An 18,728-nucleotide genomic window follows, 5' to 3' on the forward strand; every position below is an offset into this window, starting at 1 on the left:
GCTGGCTTTTAAATGCAACTTAATTTCATGTTTTTATGTGCTTCGAAGGCGGAGATATTCAAGTTTTAATTGGCAGAGGGCAAGTTTTCCCCAAAAAGGGCTTAGGCAATCAGCAGCCGTTTTTTTGCGGGTGCCTTAGGGTTAAGTAAACTGTGTTGAACAGTTTTGAAAATGATTGTCAAAAGATGTAGTAGGGAAGAGAAGAAGTGAACACCAGATGGTTCTAAAGAAGTCACTTTTTCAAAACTCATCGGCCTATCATAAAGGCCTTTTAATTTAATCTATCAGTGTGCCTTTTAAAATCTTTGGCAAGACCAGTAAAGTTACTTTTCCTTGATCCAAAGAGCACCTGCTTCAGAAAATCAGTAAAGTAGCACTCTTGATCCCCAATGTGTTTGGTGCTCTGGTCTTTAATATCAGACGGCTGGGATATACTACTGTACGTATACATCTATGATGTAGTGAATGATGAAAGGTATATGTGTCATTAGGGAGCAAGTGCTACTTGATAATAGTGGAGTCAACAATGATCGATTCGGCGATGCAATCCAATGCGCGGCATGGACGATCCAGATCGATCCGGCAAGTTCCAGAATTCATCCGGCAATTTTTTTAAGTTTCAATTACTTCCATGGATATTTCGGGAGCAAATGAATGTTATTAAATAAAATCACTTCAAAACATTGCAAGACAGATACAGACTGATACAGAAAACAGCCAATAAATTGTTGCTCAGTATCTGACTACTTGTATTGCCTCATCATGACTGATTAAACATTTGCTTTGCTTTCAGTAGAAATGTAATGTATTGCAATGCATTGTAGAATTGGATCGGATCGGATCACATAGAATCGGATCGGATCGAATCGCTACCTCCCGAATCGTGATCGGTTCGGATCGTGAGCGCAGTGACGATCCACACCACTAGATATACTACGTATACATCTATGATGTAGTGAATGATGAAAGGTATATGTGTCATTAGGGAGCAAGTGCTACTTGATAGTACAGCATTGGATGTCTTTGACCTATACACTCGCACCTCTATGGTCAAATGGGGCATCATATTGACAAACGTTTTCTTAGAACATCTCACAGACGTAGTATAATTTATTAACAGTGGCCTCTACTTCTTCATTTCAATGAACAGTATGTGGGATAGGTGTAGACCTCGTCTCACTGGCCACATTGTAGGTTGACGTTTCAGATGGCGTGACATCTTGAGCAGCTAATCTTTGAGATGATTTTCATGTGGCGTGCCGTGCGTGTGTGTGTAAACAAGTTTATGAAGCCGTTCAGACAATGCTATTCATTCACTTCCTTGCCCTTGAGCCGTGGCAAGCATTTTGCAGCCAAGTGTGTAGATCGAAGTGTTTCAATATTGACTACTACTGTCCAGGTATATTTTACTGACGTTTTTGAATACTTTGGTACTACTGACGTTGAGGTATTACATGAAGTATTTCAACCGGTATTAGAGGAAGTGATAGAGAGAGGTGTACCTACAAAAGTTCAAAGTTGGACACACGTCTGCAAAAGACTGTTCTCCAACTTGTCCTCTAATGGATTACTAGGTGCTGATGTTTCATATACGTGGATGTGTTTGGCAGGTGGTGGGAAGCGTAAAGCCCAATGGCCCAAACTTCCTCCCAACACCCCCCCCCCAACACACACACACACACACACACACACACCACTCCCCCCCCCCCCCCCCCTCCCCAACCACCACCACCTCCACACACACACACACCAGCCCTAAACACAGCCTTCCGTGATGGAGCAGTGAGAGCCTTGCGTCCTCTTGCTGGAGTCCTAACAACCCCCCCCCCCCTCCACACACACACACAAACCCCCACCCACCTCAGCCCCTTCCTTCCGTGATGGCGCGCGCGGGGACGGGGAGAGCCTTGCGTCCTCTCACTCGAGTCGAGCACATGGTAAAAATACCGTGGGGATCATCCAGACACTATTACTGGCACCGGAGAGGAGGGAGACACGCTTGGCCTCTTGTTTTGGCTCCGACAGGGCAGGGCAGGGTGCAGGGTGCTCGCTGCTTTAAGTGATAGGGGACCTGGAAAGTGCCGCCACTCTACAGCGTGCCTGGTGACAGTACAGACCTCCCGTAGTGTATAGCGAGAGGGACCTGGAAACTCATCACTTCAGCGTTGTGGAGCGATAGTTGTTGTGAGAGAACCACAGACAGAAGGGTTTGTTTTTTAAGTGTTCGTTTCCTCTACAGGGCAATGATTTTGCAACCCTTGGGGAGTTCTGCATCTGATTTGAGTGGTTTTAGTACAGGTAACAGGGCCACGTTGCAGGAACATGCAGCTCTGACCTTGTCCACCTGACTCAGACAGATTTTTTTGATTGCAGTTTTGTGTTTGCAAGTCTTTTGAGACTAGAGTAGTAGTCAGCGAGTCCGACCTTCATGCAGAGAGATTCAGGCGATCTGGACGACTCCTTGTTCCTCCATGCGCGGACGTTCAGTTTCGCTCGACTGCAACATGTAAAGTGGAAATGGCTCCTTAGCTCCACGTTTGAAAGAGGATTGCTGCTGACGCTTTGTCGAACGTATTCGTAAACAAAAAAACAGGGAGGAGGCCATCCATCCCAAATCATTCTGGACATCCGCGGAGGCGTGCACGCTGCCTATTGCCGAATCCTCCTAGCCGTCGTCTTGGTGACGTTCCTCAGAGGCATCCGCTTGATTGTGCTGTTGAACTTTTTGCGGTGGTTTCCGCGTAGCATTGGAATCGGCGGCGGCACCACCACCACCACCACAACTGTAGCAGCCATGCGTGACTTGCTCCCCGTGCCCGTGAAGGAGCGCAAGGAGAGGGAGACGCTCGTGGGCCTACCCAGCCTGCCGAGTCCCTTCCCGTCACTGCCGTCATTCCCCATCACCTACACCATACAGACCTCTAAGAAGTTCCCTTTCTTCCATGTGCGGAAATCCAGGTACGAGGCGGAGAACGCCTTCTTCTCCAACCTGAAGCTGGTGGACTTCAACATTGTGGACACTTTGGGTGTTGGAGGATTCGGGAGAGTGGAGCTGGTAAGGGACATTTTAATTTTTTTTCTTTCTTTATTTGTGTCTCTCTCTTTCTCTTCATACAGCATCTCTCTCTCTCTCTCTCTCTCTCTTCATCTCTCTCTCTCTCTCCCTCTCTTTCTCTCTTCATCTCTCTCTCTCTCTCTCTCTCTTTCTCTCTTCATCTCTCTCTCTCTCTCTCTCTCTCTCTCTCTCTCTCTCTCTCTCTCTCTCTCTCCCTCTCTTCATCTCTCTCTCTCTGTCTCTCTTCATATCTCTCTCTCTCTCTCTCTCTCTCTCTCTCTCTCTCTCTCTCTGCCTCTGGTCAATTCAAGTTTTTATGCCATGGCTTTTCACTGTCACCTTAGATCCGATGCAAAACAATTGCATCCCATCCAAGCCCTCAAACAAGTGGCAAGTGTTTTCAGACTAATGACACCTGGCTCACAAAAAAATATTCAAAGAGGAGGTCACTACACACACACACACGCACGCACGCGCACACACACACACACACACACACACACACACAGCAAAATTACACTATGGCACAGATGCGTATTTATTTTAGTACTTCAACGGACATGGAAAAAGAAGGGCCTAAAAAATAGAAGAAGAAGATGATTTAAGAACCTGAAACAAGTGTCAATTAATAGCAAAAGTGACGCCTCTCTCAAAAAAAACTAGGCAATTAGGCCTAATGTGTTTCCATTCGTAAAGGCTCTGGACAGGACTGCACTGCACTGCACTGTGTTTCTCCACTGGTGGAAAAGCAGGTTGACAGGAGAATGTCAGCCCCCCCTCTATTCAGGGTAACTTTCCACTGGCACAGCATAGGAGGTAACAGGATCTCCCCCCTCCAGTGTTGCCAGATGTGTCTGATCAAATCCCGCCCAAAAGGTTCTCAAAAACCGCCAAAATGCGCTAAATCCCGCCCAATTTCAACAAATTGCATAGATTTCTATGGGCACAAAACTGTAGGAAAAAAACGAAAAATGGACGATTTTTCCCGTTTTTACCCGCAGATGGCCATCCCAAGTAGCCCAATGGGGAGGTTAACCGCCCAATCTGGCAACACTGCCCCACCTCACTTTAAAGTGGAGCAGATCCGTCTTCCTTTCCTTCCACGCAACAACATCTTCCGAAAGCTAATGCAATTAGTAATTAAAGACGTGCCACTGCCCTGTAGCGTAGGGGCTGAGTGAGGAGTGATGTAATTGACGTTAACCTTTAAGAGTGTGGGTTTTTGAGCATTCTATAAAAAGAATGCGTTCTATAACAGAGCAAGATTCTACAATTCCATATTGTATTGAATGACGCCCAGAATTCTATAGAACTTTCACTGCCCGAACATTCCCGTCACACCGGTGTGACGGTACACTCTAAGAGAAGAAAAACAGCTAAATAAAGTGCCGGTTGTGGAACTTGTTATTAGTAGCGTTTTCTTTGGATGAGGCACTGACGTTAGACTTAATAGGCGACTTCTTAAAACTGAACTGCAGTCTGCATGTAACCACGAAATATTACCATAACAGAACTTTTAAGCTCTTGTGCTAAATATAAACTTAAAACTCAAAATATGCACCATTCAAACAGAACTGACTAATGGACCCTTTATTGTTTTGGGGTTAAACTACTTTAAAAGACCCTCAAACCCCTAACTATTTTTACACGCATTAGTAAGCAGTGTGTCCCACTGACCTGCATTAGATGCTCATAAAAATGTACAACCCAAATCATTGGCCATATGTAGTGCAGTAAATCCAAGCTATAGCACAACTGTTGACCTCAATCATCAGCCATGATTATTTTTTTTCTGTCATCCTCAGCAAAGTAATCTAAATGTAAATGACTTTGGAAGATTTGGTAGCAAAAGATGAATTATCCTTATCAAAAATACATTCATAGTAGAAGCTATAGGGAGACAGGACAGAAAGAGTATGGAGTGGGGGGGGGTGGGGGTGTTGATGGAGGCACAGAGGTGGGAGGGCAGGGGGCAGCGGGGGTGGAGGGGGTTGATGTTCATGTGAGGTGCTGAATGTCGCAATGCGGACTTTGTGGAGTCTCCGCAACTGGTGTCGCAACGCAAAGGAAAGCCCAGTAGCGCGCGTTCACCTAAAGAGGAATCCCCATGCCATGTCTATTTTAGTCGTCGGGGTTGCCACTCTGAAAACAAGCACCCTCTCTTAGTATAGCGACGCTAACGCATGCCGTCATAAGTCAGTGCGTCGCGCTGTCCCTCTAGTTCAGAGATCAAGTGACCTCCACCTTCTGCCCCTACAAGGGACGGTTCTAGCCGACTTGGTGCCCTAGGCAAGCACCCCTTTTCTTTTTTGTGCATTTAGAAATTGGCATCTGTAAACATAAGTAGGCCTATCTCTGATTTAGTACATTCTGATCTAGCACCTATGTATACTGAGTGCCCTTGAATAATCAGTGTTAATGTAGTAGACGTTTAATGTTTTATTCTACTTGTCGTTTCAATACTGGATTTTCGGTTAATACTATGGCGCCCCCATGACATTTGATGCCCTAGGCAACGGCCTTGACGGCCTATATGCTATCGCCGGCCCTGGCCCCCAGCACTATAGACAACAGGCACCACAGCGACATGTAAAGGCCCCAGAGGATACGCAATGTAAAAAATGCCCTCACCCTGCAGAACGTATTGCTACCGCACAAGAGTACGAGGGTAGACCGTGACTCATGATCTAAATTAAGAAAGGCCTTATATTAGCTCTACAAGAAACTTGTTTTCCGTCCTGAAGGGAGTGTAAGCTTAACCTGGCACTCTAGTCTTGCCCAGAGATAAATCTATGAAGCAAATGATGACTTAACTTGTGGGTGGTTACTGCCATTTTAACACAGTGATGTTGTAAATAACAGTCAAGCCAAAACATTGTGAAGATAACCATTACATTGCTGAAATCAAAGATGGTGAACCACAAACAAGTGTCTATGCTATGTAAAACACATTATTAGTTAATCTACTACTCAATAATATTAATGTACTATTAATGTATTAACGTATAAGACTGTATAATATATCAGTGTCCATAATAAAGTTCTTGAAGGCATTTTTCTTATGGGCATTACAGATAACCAAATGGACACACAGCCACAGTATGTCTAAATATCTGGTGTTATGCCTGTAAACAGCCATGCAAACAGAAAAGAGGGCTAGAAACACACACATTAGTGAGATGCTTCTGGACATGGCGGTTAAAACATTACATTGCATTTGGCAGAAGCTTTTTAACCAAAGCGACTTACAATCGAGGACAGAACTTAACCAAAATCACTAGCATATAGAAAGTGCCCAGGAAATATGAAAGTGCAGCTGCAAAGCATGGTCAGTTTTTTTTTTTTTTTAAGTAGAGTACACACATACACATCATGTCAAGAGTCTGGCCTGGTACAAGGGCAGTACAATGGATAGTCACGAAAACACCTCCCTCAGTGTAGTACAGGGGCGGGGAACCTTTTTCATTCGAGGGGCCACTTCAAATTCATCCGAGGGCCGTGTTATGAACACAAACCAGGATTTTCCCCTGCACTTTTGGCTTATATTGAAGGCAGCTACCTTTAAAAGAGTCCCCAACCTTCTTTAGGACCCCTGAATATAACTTAATTGTATTGCAAATGTAATTTCTAATATTCCTTTACAAAATATAGGCCTATCATATTTCATGTAAAGCTGCTCAACATTAAAATCATATCGGGGGCCGGGGTGAAACGACCTCAAGTGCCGCAAACTGCCCTCGAGACATAGGTTCCCCGCCCCTGTTGTAGTAGATAGTCATGCAACACCTCTCTCCTTCTACTTCCAGGTTCAGCTCAAGAGCGAGGAGACCAAAACGTTTGCCATGAAGATCCTGAAGAAGAGGCACATCGTGGACACTCGGCAGCAGGAGCACATCCGCTCCGAGAAGCAGATCATGCAAGAGGCTCACTCCGACTTCATTGTGAGGTAGATGGAGCATGATGACCAAATAGTAAAAAGAATACTATGTAAAAGAAATAAACAGCAGCCGATTAACAGCATGTTTCAGTAATAAGGCATACACATGTACAGCACTGAGTTTCAAAGTGAAATGAAATGAAAATGATGACTTACTGTAAGCTTGTAGTAGTATGACTTACTGTAATCGTGATTGTTACATTTCTTTACATGTTTCTTTTTTTTTTGTTTACCTCAGATTGTACAGAACGTTTAAAGACAGCAAGTACCTCTACATGCTTATGGAGGCATGTTTGGGAGGAGAACTGTGGACCATACTGAGGGACAGGTAACATATTTTCTTTCCTCTTTTTTGTATTTTTTGGGGGGCATCCCAAGAGCCTTTATTGATTATTATCAGACAGTACAGTGGAGGAGAGACAGGAAGTGAGTTGGAAAAGAGAGATTGGGGGGGGGGGGGCAAAGGACCCGGGCCGGGAATCGAACCCTGGTCTGCCGCATCATTTTCAACACCCTTACTGCATCACACACGTGTTCCAAGCTTGGCTTGATTTAAGAGCCTCTTAGCCAACTAAGCTAAGCCAAGTAAGTCAGATCCCAGTCGTCTAGACGGACATCTGACATCAAAACTTAAGCCAGAATAGGCCCACCGTCCTTCTGGGAAGAGCAGTTTTGGAAGTTCATATCACATGACTTGCTGATAATGAGGAGTACCGCCAGACAGGGAAGGTTGCCATAGAAAAGTTCTAAGTGCACTGACATTAAACTTTTTCATACCTGTTCATATTATTTTGTAGCCCCTTCATGAACGCTGTACCTCCAGTGGCACGCTGTAATAGTCATTGAAAGGTTAATTACCGTAGGCCTACTACTAGTCTACTAGGACTTAACACAGGCCCTTTAGTAATGCACTACGACTTGGTCATTGCCATGATGGTAATAACAAATTTATAATGCAGTGTTAATAAGTAGTATAGGTAGTATACGATATCTGTCATTTTTCATGGGCCCAAGATCTCTAGCAGTGCCCCATGCTGAAAACTAGGACGAAAAGATCATATTTTCTCCTGTCATATCTTTCTTATCTTGTCTTCTCTCTCTCTCTCTCTCTCTCTGTGTTTCTCTCTCTCCCTCAACAGGGGGTCATTTGAGGATGCCACGACGCGGTTCTACACGGGCTGCGTGGTGGAAGCCTTCGCTTATCTACATTCCAAAGGAATTATCTATCGGGATCTCAAACCGGAGAATCTCATCCTGGACCACCGGGGCTACGCCAAGCTGGTAAGCCGAAGAGAGAGAGAGATAGCCAACACTGTCACCGGGCATATTTCAAAAGGCATTACTTGAAGACTTGGGAAGTCCATGGGCTGGCTGTGTGAATTCTGACAGATATGCTGTGCTGGGCTGGTCTGAGGCCCAAAAAACGCCCAGGCATTTTTGGCTTAAAGGATAAGTTTAGACAATTTCAACATGCAGTTGTAATGCTCACACTACCCTGGACTTGTCAGGACCTGAGATTTTTTTCTCCAGCCTTTTCCGGGATCCTGGTCATTGTAATGGGGGCAGGTGTTTGTTTACATTTCTGGGGCCCAAAATAACACCCAGGCATTTTTTGGCTTAAACTGGCACCTCGCACATAGAAACCGTCATCGTACTATTAGCTGCTTGACTCAGTACACTGACTAATATTGATGTTGGATCAATTTGGCAGCACTCTCTAAACTGGTGGCTAGACCCTAAGAAAAAATAATAATAATAAGAAAAATAAAACAAACAGCAGTATCGGCCCCCGTGGACTGTCGGTCCACTGAGAAAATGCCCTGTAAACCCAGACACCCAGTCCAGCAGCAGAACAGATACGACCAGGGCTTAGGTTACAGAAATCCTTTTCCACTTAATGCTGAGTGCTTCACTGTGACCGTGCTTGGCTGCTGGCTAATGAGTGGACTCAAGGTAAAGGGGAAAGAATTGTGGTTTGGAAAGTCCTGTTGCCAACAACAGAGGACACTGGACTTAGCAGTCTATGAGCAGTGTTGTGACCGAAATGAACCATGCGATCCAATTCATTAGTCACTGCAAATGCTGCCTGATCCCTGAGTCAGCGTGGTAAACATGGTAAAACACCATCAAAATGTTCTTTCAATGAGCGTTTGAAATGAAATATATAGGCCCTATATGCATATATGAAGAATAATACAACAAATCTCTGACTGCGTTATTGTTGTTATTGATATCAGTTAAATCAATATTTCAATTGAACATGTTTCCCCATACCCCAGCACAATGTAGGCCTAACATCTCCCAGCACATTGCACCTGTAAAACCTCAAAATGCGAAACATGTGAAGTGCAATGATGCCAGCAACAAGCAAGGTGACAACTCTCTAGAATTAATGGTAGATCGAGTGTACTGTATGTAACTTGAGTAAGACTTTATTTTAGGGATACATCTATTACCACTAATACATACAATGTGCCTGTATAAGTAACTTGTAAGGCATGTACAAAGCAAAATCAAACATTTGTTAGGCATGTATTCGCAAATATCTTGTTCATTCACAATAAGGGATTTTTTTTTTACCAATTTAACCTTAGTAAGGACCTAGTAGGCCTTAACGTTTGCTTAGTACATGCCTTACAAGTTACTTATGCAGGCATTAACATTGTATGTATTAGTGCTAATAGATGTATCCCTAAAATAAAGTGTTACCGTAACTTATAACTGGCATGGATTTCTCATTTCAATCCTGTATGTTCCTGTCATTGCAGGTAGATTTCGGCTTCGCCAAAAAGATTGGATTTGGGAAGAAGACGTGGACGTTCTGTGGCACTCCGGAGTACGTGGCACCGGAGATCATCCTGAACAAAGGTCACGACATTTCAGCGGACTACTGGTCCCTCGGGATCCTGATGTACGAGCTTCTGACAGGAAGGTAAATGCTCAATGCCAGTGTTGCCTTATATGGGTCAAAGACGTTCAAAATGAAATTGTCCTTCAGTGTAACGGATACCTTCTGCTGAATGTAACTGTAAAAAAACATGATTTTTAAATTGTTTCAAGTGAATGGATGACAGCCGAGGCTTTCATGAATTCACTGGAAAAAAAGAATAAATAAAAAGAGTCGAGTATTTTACAGTTACAGTCAGCAGAAGGTATCCGTTACACTGAAGGACAATTTCATTTTGGATGTCTTTCACCCATTTATTCATTAGTAATAGATGTAAAAAAAAACTCTATAATGACCAATTAATCATTAGGATATTAGGACAAATACACACTGTATGCATATATATGAATATAACAACTGTGTGTGTCAATCTAACACACACACACACACACACACACACACACACACACACACACACACACACACACACACACACACACACACACACACACACACACACACACAAATGCTAATGTAATTTTTCTTCTTTTTTCTTTTTGTAGCCCCCCTTTCTCGGGCCCGGACCCAATGAAGACGTACAATATAATTCTACGAGGCATTGACATGATCGAATTCCCAAAGAAAATCACCAAGAATGCTGGGAACCTAATCAAGAAGCTATGCAGGTGTGTGTTATGATAGCATGGCATTGCCACACACACACACACACACACACACACACACACACACACACACACACACAGTGACACACAGTAACTGGGTGGTCTTTGTGTAACGGAGGCCAACTAGCAGAGTGTGGCATGGAACGTTAGTGAACCTCCCTGCCGAAGCCTCAATACAGCGCGGTAGCGTTGGGCTATCGGACCCACCTGCCCTTTAGCTCAGCGCGCTCGCACTGTGACCCCCATTGCCAAACCGATGTAATTGACGAGGTGGCAGGTTCGCCGCCCCGAGGGGGACAAACTGTGCAGGAACACCTCCATCACATTTGTAAAACAGGAAGCGCCTACAAGTAGGGCTGTGCAATATATCAAATTTACGTTGTGATATCAATATTGCTGTCAAACAATATAAGATTTCTTAATATCGAGTTGAATCAATATTTTTGTCATTTGTCTATGCTACCAAGGGGTAGGTTACCTCAAAGTGATACTGTCCCATGTTTGGAAATAAGCTCATTTTACACTTCTCCTTGAGTTGAATGATTGAGTTTTACCTTTCTCCTGTAACTTCCTGCCGTTCTCTGAGTATGGCACTTCAAATTTTATTTCCAAGCTAGCAATTAACATTGAGTCCTATGAGACCAGCTGGCGGCTAACTGGTCTCATAGGACTCAATGTTAACTGCTAGCTTGGAGGTAAAATTTGCACTGCCATGCCCAGAGAACGGTTGAAAGTACAGGAGAACGGTGAAACCCTATTATTTAACTCAAGGGGAGGTGTAAAATAAGCTTATTTCCAAAAATGGGACAGTATCACTTTAAGCACAATACATTTCCCTCCACTTGAGCCATTACGAGCCCAGAGGGGACACAGAGCTACCCAACGCTCATGCAGAACACCGCTGTGTGTCTCTCTATGGCCCTCCACTCACACTGCTGAAGGGAGGGAAGATTGGGAATTGTTTAGCATAATTGTTTGTCTTTTAAAATAAATGTTGTCTAAAAAAAATGGTGATATCAATATTACTGAAATAATGGTGATATTGGTTTTCCTCATAATCGAGCAGTCCCTCTTACAAGTGTGTGTACTCTTTCACAGAGACAACCCGTCTGAAAGGCTGGGGAATTTGAAAAACGGTGTCAAGGACATTCAGAAGCACAAGTAAGTCATTTTACAGCAAATTTTCTAGTGGTGATGCTGCCTCCTACAGTATTGACATTGTTGTAAATGTAGAATGATTTGTCTCTGCATATCTTTGTATATGAATAGTTTATTTGGAAAACTGTGTATCCACCATTTTTGACTTTTGCATTTTATTATTGACAATGACTGTTCAGAGGTCCTATCACCTATGTGCGAATTATTGCCATTCAAATATTTTGAGAACATACTTTTACAACCTATATGCAATTCATTTTGCAATGCAATGCAATGGAATGCCCAATACAAAAATGTAAATTTCACAACATTCTACTTTATTTTTTTTTGCGTTTTGCAAATAAACTCTTCATATGTTCATGCGTTTTTGTTTCTATGTTATATGGTCTGAAAAGCATCTTTGAGTTTCTAGAAAAGCGCTATACAAAACCAATGTATAATTATTAATATGAAACATTTTTGTTCGCGTGAATTTACAGATGGTTTGAGGGGTTTAACTGGGAGGGATTAAGGAAAATGACCTTAACACCACCCATCATCCCAGAGGTAAGTGCCAGATTCGTACTCTCACACACACACACACACACACACACACACACACACACACACACACACACACACACACACACACACACACACACACACACACACACACACACACACACACACACATATGGAATGAATGGACTGAGCAAAAATACATACTGAAGTTTTTGTCACACCAAAACCATGTTCATAGACTCCATTGTTGAGTTGTTTAAGATCTGTTGCTTTGTAATATTTTATACAGATGTGTATGTAATCATCAGTTATTGGTATTTTGTTGTCCTTTAGGTCTCATCGCCCACCGACACGAGCAACTTTGACAGTTTCCCCGAAGACGGTGACGAGCCACCTCCCGATGACAACTCGGGGTGGGACACAGACTTTTAAGACAGTGACAGTGTCTGCCATGTTCAGAGAGACTGAGGGTGCATCCCAATATGTGTCCTTGCCTCCTCCACTTGTGCTTGTCTCCTCGTCCCGCCTCCTGGCCCCTCCTCCGTGGAGAAAATGATAAAGTTTCCCAGCTGTCAGCCTCGCCACAACAACTTTTGAGGGACTGTTTTTCATTCACCATCCCAATTGCAAATGAGAAAAAGACTTTACAATTGAGCTTTTGCAAGATATTGAAATATAATGCTGTTGTGAGTGATGTCATCATGACGAGAAGCAAGTGGAGGAGGCAAGTGGAGGAGGCAAGGTCACATATTGGGATGCACACACTGAGTACCCAGAGCAGCACCACCCCACCTCACCCCCCCTCTCACCCCCATGCCTGGTTATCACCACACTTAATCACAAGAGAGATAAGGTCTGGAGACCTGCCCACTGTCAATCCTGTTGGGGGTTTGGGAGCCTGATTATCATCGACTTTCAAATCTCTTCGAGACTTGGTCTGACCAAGAGCATAACAATTAACATTTCCCAAACAGCATTTCCCAAATGGCCTCCCTTGGTTTGCTAATGATTGCTTGCTTCCCAAGAAAGTGGGAGGAGTTCCTGTATTTGCGGGAACTCAGAAAGTACTTGCATTGACTCTTGACCTGACCGGTAGCAACGCTGAAGCTGTTGCGTCACTAGGAGGGCACAGCCTGGCTAGTTGGGGGTGTGTGTGGTTTACGTTTGACGACGGCTATTTGTTGGGCGTTACGACTGTGTATCATTTGGCATTCGTTAGCCACAGCCAATCGTGTCAGTTGTATCTATTCAAATAAACTGCAGTCACCGCCTTTCCACGCCTCCCTGCTCCCTGATTGGAGAGAGACAGGGACCATGATCGGGTACCCTCGCTGAGGGTAGACTGACTCCACGCTGTCTTTCTGATCAGAACTATTGTTGCAAAGCAGCATGGGATTTCCCAGGCTACTACCCCCACACCGCCACCCCCCGACCCCCAGCATCTCCGACACCCACCTTCCATACATACAACCCATCCACCTCCATTGTCTCTCCAGTCCCACCCCTTCCAAAGGAGAAATACAAAACCCAAACTACAAAAACGTGACTGACTGGACTGTTGAGTTATGCTGGGGAGTTCTGCCTTCTGGCGTCACATTAGTAACGAGCTGATGTGCGAATGATGTGACAGAAATGAGGACATGTGAAAAAGGCTTAAGAAAAGGTGGAGCGGTATACCTGCGGGATCACCATGGTGCCTTCGTCCATGCCTACATGATCTCTCTCTCTCTCTCTCCCTCTCTCGCTCTCGCTCTCTCTTCCTCTCTATCGCTCCCTCTCTGTCTGTCTCTGCACGTGGGATTAGAATGCCTTCTGGAGTGTCTGTCCTATCCAGCAACACCTTTCTTTCTTTCTTTCTTTCTTTCTTTCTTTCTTTCTTTCTTTCTTTCTTTCTCTCTCTCTCTCTCTCTCTCACTCTCACACACACACACACACACACTCAAGTTCACTCTATCTATTCCCATGCATTGGACATTGGGATCCCTTCTTCTTCATCGTCGTCCGTCCCGTCCCGTCCAGTGATCCATCCCAGAGCACCCGTTGTCACCTTCATCATTTCGCCTGACATGACATCACCTCCTCCTCCATCGCCTTCCATCCTCCTCCATCCTCCCATCAGCACTTCCCCGGTCAGCAGAGCGATGGGAGATTAGAAACGTACTGTACACGTGGCCTCTTCTTCATTTTTGTATTATTTATTGATAAATTGCAAAATAGAAGTATGAACTCTCTGACCATGTGCATCAGCACAGCTATGATGAGACTGATAAAACGAAGGCATTTTCCCTCTCGAAAGCATCTCCTTTTTTAATGAACTACCATAGTGTGCTTGAGCAGGCTTTGATTCCTTGCCATATCATGTTGCAGATGTAGGCAGAAGTGATTTGTGCCAGCAATATTCTGTGATAATGTTCGCCACCAGACTGGCAAACACACAAGGGTGTAGCATCCTCATGCTAACTAACCCTGATGGAGAAGCCAGTGGACTTTCAATGGCAATAGACTCAAGTAATAAGGCCATGATGTATAAATATTGGATTGTGTTTTACCAATGGTCAAGCAAAGCAAAATGTTTGCAAAGCTATATAAACCCTTGAAAAAAAATGATTGCTCAAGTTATTGTGTCCAATAAAATGGTATTCGTGAATCAAGGAATGCTGATGGTCGGAAATGAACCAGTGCCAAGACCGTGGAGGGGGCAGAAACACCTTACATGGAGGATTGTATTTGGTATCTGAAAAAAGATGCGTCCTATAGGTGAAGGGTGTTATACCGATATCCACCACAAGGGGTCCCTTCTTGATCAGGGGACAAGCTCCGCAAAGCGCATTCATTCAATAAGTCTGTGGTAGCCTACCACATACACATCAAACATAACTGCGCCAACGCAAACAGTAATACTAATACACATTTCCCATTTCAACATTTAGTTTGCAAGCATGATTAGAGTGCTTTAAAATGTAGACTCTCCTGCCGTAGGCCTACATCCATTTCCATATTTTACCCACCTCATATGCAAACCATCCTCAGTCAAAAGATAAAACACAAGCCCGTGGAGCTTTTGCTTTCCATTCAGTGAACGCATCAAAACTGTGCTGGAATACAAATGAGGATGTATTATAATTTATTGTAGGACCAGAGATATATATTGTGTTTATATTTCGTGCTGATATTTTGTGATACTGTTAGAGATATACTTGTTATAAGATGAATATCTTGGGGGTTTTCCCTTTCCAAATATTGTGTTATTTGTGCTTGATTTGTTTTTGGTTGTATTTTTGTCATCTGAAATATCATTTTTTCCTCTTCGTGTTACATTCAACAGGTAGCTCTCCCTCACAGTACTAGGTTTTTTTTCAATCTCATGGCGAATGGCATCAATTAAAGTGCCTTAAACGTTTGTGGCATCCAGACTATTATATTTGTCTTTGTTTTCGATGCTGCATGGGCAAGGTCCAACCACTCCGAAATGTCTGTATACTTTGCTTTGCTTTTATAAACTGCTCCGCTATTTATATGCCCTTTTCTTACAATAAAAGACAACTTTGAAATGTGTGGAATTATGTGGCATTAAAGTGGCGTTTATTTGTAAAATACGCGAAGCGATAAAACTCAACTATCTTTTACATATTGCAAGGACACACGCATATCAGTCTAACATAATGTGTAATACCATTTTCAGACAATATATTTAGTTTCCCAAGATGGGACAGAATGAGAATAAACGTTAATCACTATAATTCAAGCGGTGTAGAACACGTCTGCGTGCGTAATGGAGAGTAACAAAGCATATTTCTTTTTATCATTACGCAGTGCAAATGCGACGTGTTTTTATGTTCAGCGTTCTGTTTTCATAGTTTGTCTGAAATAGTAATAAAACAGGAAGCGCCAATATAAAGACAACAAGACAAAAAAAGAAAGGAATCAATTCACCTTGCCCGCGCTATATTCAGGCGCGCGCGAGAGGACACACACACACACACACACACACACACACACACACACACACACACACACACACACACACACACACACACACACACACACACACACACACACACACACACACACACACACACGACAAGCATCCGGTTCTGCCTTCCCCCTTAAAGCAGCATCAAATGCTGAAAGGCTTATCGTGACCCAACGCCTTATCTCGTCCCCTTTCAAGATAAAGCAGTGAGAATGCCAGCGGTTTTCATCCACAGGTGTCTTCAGCCCACATCAGAGGGATGCTGTTCCGGCCAGGGGTGGACATCAGTCCCTACACGGGCATCTTTTGACCCCGGTTCACAAGGCAGTTGTTGTCTGTCACTAAACTTAAGTAGGGTCACTTTGATAAAGGCTCGTCTATTTGAGGAGCAAGACGGACAATGTTTACCCATTTTATAGGCATGGCAAAGAACATGCCCTGATGCACTGTCGTGAGGTTCTCTTGATCTGACGAAAACCTATTGCCTGCAATCAACATTGACTATAGGTCCAAACCACGTGCTTCATGTATATTTTATGATATTTCTTTGACTACGCCGTTTAAACATTTCTCATTCTCAAAGGTGTAGCCTACTTCTTCTGTGGTTGATAATTATTTATTTGGTTAGGCTACGACTAACCTAATGGGACTCTTCTGTAACTTTTAAGAAAGAATATGCTTAAACCTACCACATTAATATGAAACTGACTGAATGAGTTAACATAGAGTAGGCCGTGCGCATTTAGTCTATCAGTGGATTCAGTCGACTCACACTAGCACTAATCCTCATCACACACTTTTTGTAGTGGGAGGACAAACCACGGACCCATGAAAATGATCAGTTAGTATGTTAATGTAGGCAGTGTTTACTTACGACCACAAGAGGGAGTTACAAAGACACCTTTTAAAACACCTGACATTGTATACAACCTCTACATCAAAAGATGTTTGTCTTGGGATTTCTCATTAGCCGCGCGGCCTAAATAATTAGGCCTGCTTAAAACACTGACGTCCCCAATAAGTTTGGGCGTCCCGGCCATGACAAGTGGATTTGGTAGCGAGCAGCCACCTCCGCCCCCCTCTCTCTCCGCCAGGATTACTTTGCAGTGGGCTAAATGAATTTGCTGAGCACAATGTCTGCTAAAAGCCGGGTAAAAGCCGAGCAAATGGACTGTTTGTGAAAACGGCCCCTGCCCGTCGAACTCTGATTAAGACATGGGGCTTCGGGCCTGTTTGATCTGTCACCATCAAAGGGCTTCTTTACACAAGCTTCATTTTACACCACTGTAAGCACTGGATGTACAATTAAAACAAAGCCGAGAGACCAAAAGAATCGGGATGAATGCTGCCAATTCAGGTTTAATGAAGTGTATTCAACGTTTGTCTTCTTGTCGCCTATTATAACTAACCTCAGTCAACAACATCAAAGCCTTTTATTTGGGAGGTGATCCCCAAGTATTTGGCGGACATGCACTTTGAAACTGTTAAATCGTTAGCGCAGTTTTGCGCCCTGTGCGAACAGCTGACCAAAGGAGCTGTGGAATTATAATAGAGGGAGACCGAAGAAGACCATTAAAATGAAAACCCCACACTGCCCACGATGCCAGTGTCATCCACTTTCAGCGCTTTGTATTTTTTCCCATCAGAGAAGGTTTGCATTCTAGAAATGGCCAACTACAAACTTTATCTGGTGGCTAAAAACAAATGCGTTTTGTTTGATCCGCGTCGTGACGCGGGTTCATAGAGGGTACAACACCAAGTAGACATTAGGCCTGCTGATGAATAGGGCCTACATAATAAAGTTTAGCATTCTGTCGTGTTTTTTCCCCCAGAGAGCAGGTGAAGCGTAATGTTTTCAACAACTGCCTAAACTGAGACTAGAGGGGTAGATAAGATAAGGCGAATAGACGATGGGCCTTAAATTGAAGGCATCTGAACTTCAGAGGCAAGAAGAGCCCCTTATCGACCGGTGCTAATCAATTGTATTTGTCTTGAAGCATTTAGACTGAATGGTAATTAATTCAGTAATTTTTTTTACCCCCACTCTCCTCAATTTACATGCCACCTTTGATCTTTCAAAGCGCTTGTTTAATCAAGTGCATTTCAAAGTTCCTCTTACAATTACGGATCAAATAGTACTAATTGACAGAAAACAAACCGAATAACCATTCTTTCAAACACCTTTCAAGAAAGACCGAGGGAAGCCCTATTTGGGGGGGACTGTTTTGGGCTTTTGATGCTATTTCAATTAAGATTCGAAATGCTCATTCAGGCTCAATGAAACGTGAGTTTCACACTGCGTAACCACAAAGGATCAATTTAACACTAAACAGGCGTTTTGTAGCTGAGGAATTAAACCCAAACTTACAGCAGGCAAAGACTGCTTTGATTTTAAGTGAGTTAGTTTATTTGAATCAGTTGTGTTGACAGTGCAAGTTAACTAATGTTTCCGTCGTCATTAGTCCTTTAATAACTGGGAATCTGCGAACGTGACTTAAATCTATCTGCTCCGTAATCCTGGTCTAAACTGAATA

The 18,728-nt window shown here is 43.5% G+C and overlaps 1 protein-coding gene across 1 annotated transcript in view; it reads left to right on the forward strand.

Moving 5' to 3' along the window:
* The window catches only part of prkg1b (protein kinase cGMP-dependent 1b), a 341,142-nt gene extending 325,358 nt beyond the window's left edge, over positions 1 to 15,784 (forward strand). Inside the window, exons 10-18 of the mRNA XM_063220777.1 lie at positions 2,959 to 3,055; positions 6,862 to 7,001; positions 7,231 to 7,320; positions 8,132 to 8,273; positions 9,761 to 9,924; positions 10,443 to 10,565; positions 11,661 to 11,723; positions 12,200 to 12,266; positions 12,555 to 15,784. Coding sequence (XP_063076847.1) covers positions 2,959 to 3,055; positions 6,862 to 7,001; positions 7,231 to 7,320; positions 8,132 to 8,273; positions 9,761 to 9,924; positions 10,443 to 10,565; positions 11,661 to 11,723; positions 12,200 to 12,266; positions 12,555 to 12,653 — 985 coding nt within the window. The 3' untranslated portion in view covers positions 12,654 to 15,784. The remainder of the gene's footprint in view (positions 1 to 2,958; positions 3,056 to 6,861; positions 7,002 to 7,230; positions 7,321 to 8,131; positions 8,274 to 9,760; positions 9,925 to 10,442; positions 10,566 to 11,660; positions 11,724 to 12,199; positions 12,267 to 12,554) is intronic.
* The last annotated feature ends 2,944 nt before the right edge of the window (positions 15,785 to 18,728 follow it).

Source organism: Engraulis encrasicolus, chromosome 17 (assembly GCF_034702125.1).
Source record: "Engraulis encrasicolus isolate BLACKSEA-1 chromosome 17, IST_EnEncr_1.0, whole genome shotgun sequence".
Taxonomy (NCBI): Eukaryota; Metazoa; Chordata; class Actinopteri; order Clupeiformes; family Engraulidae; genus Engraulis; species Engraulis encrasicolus.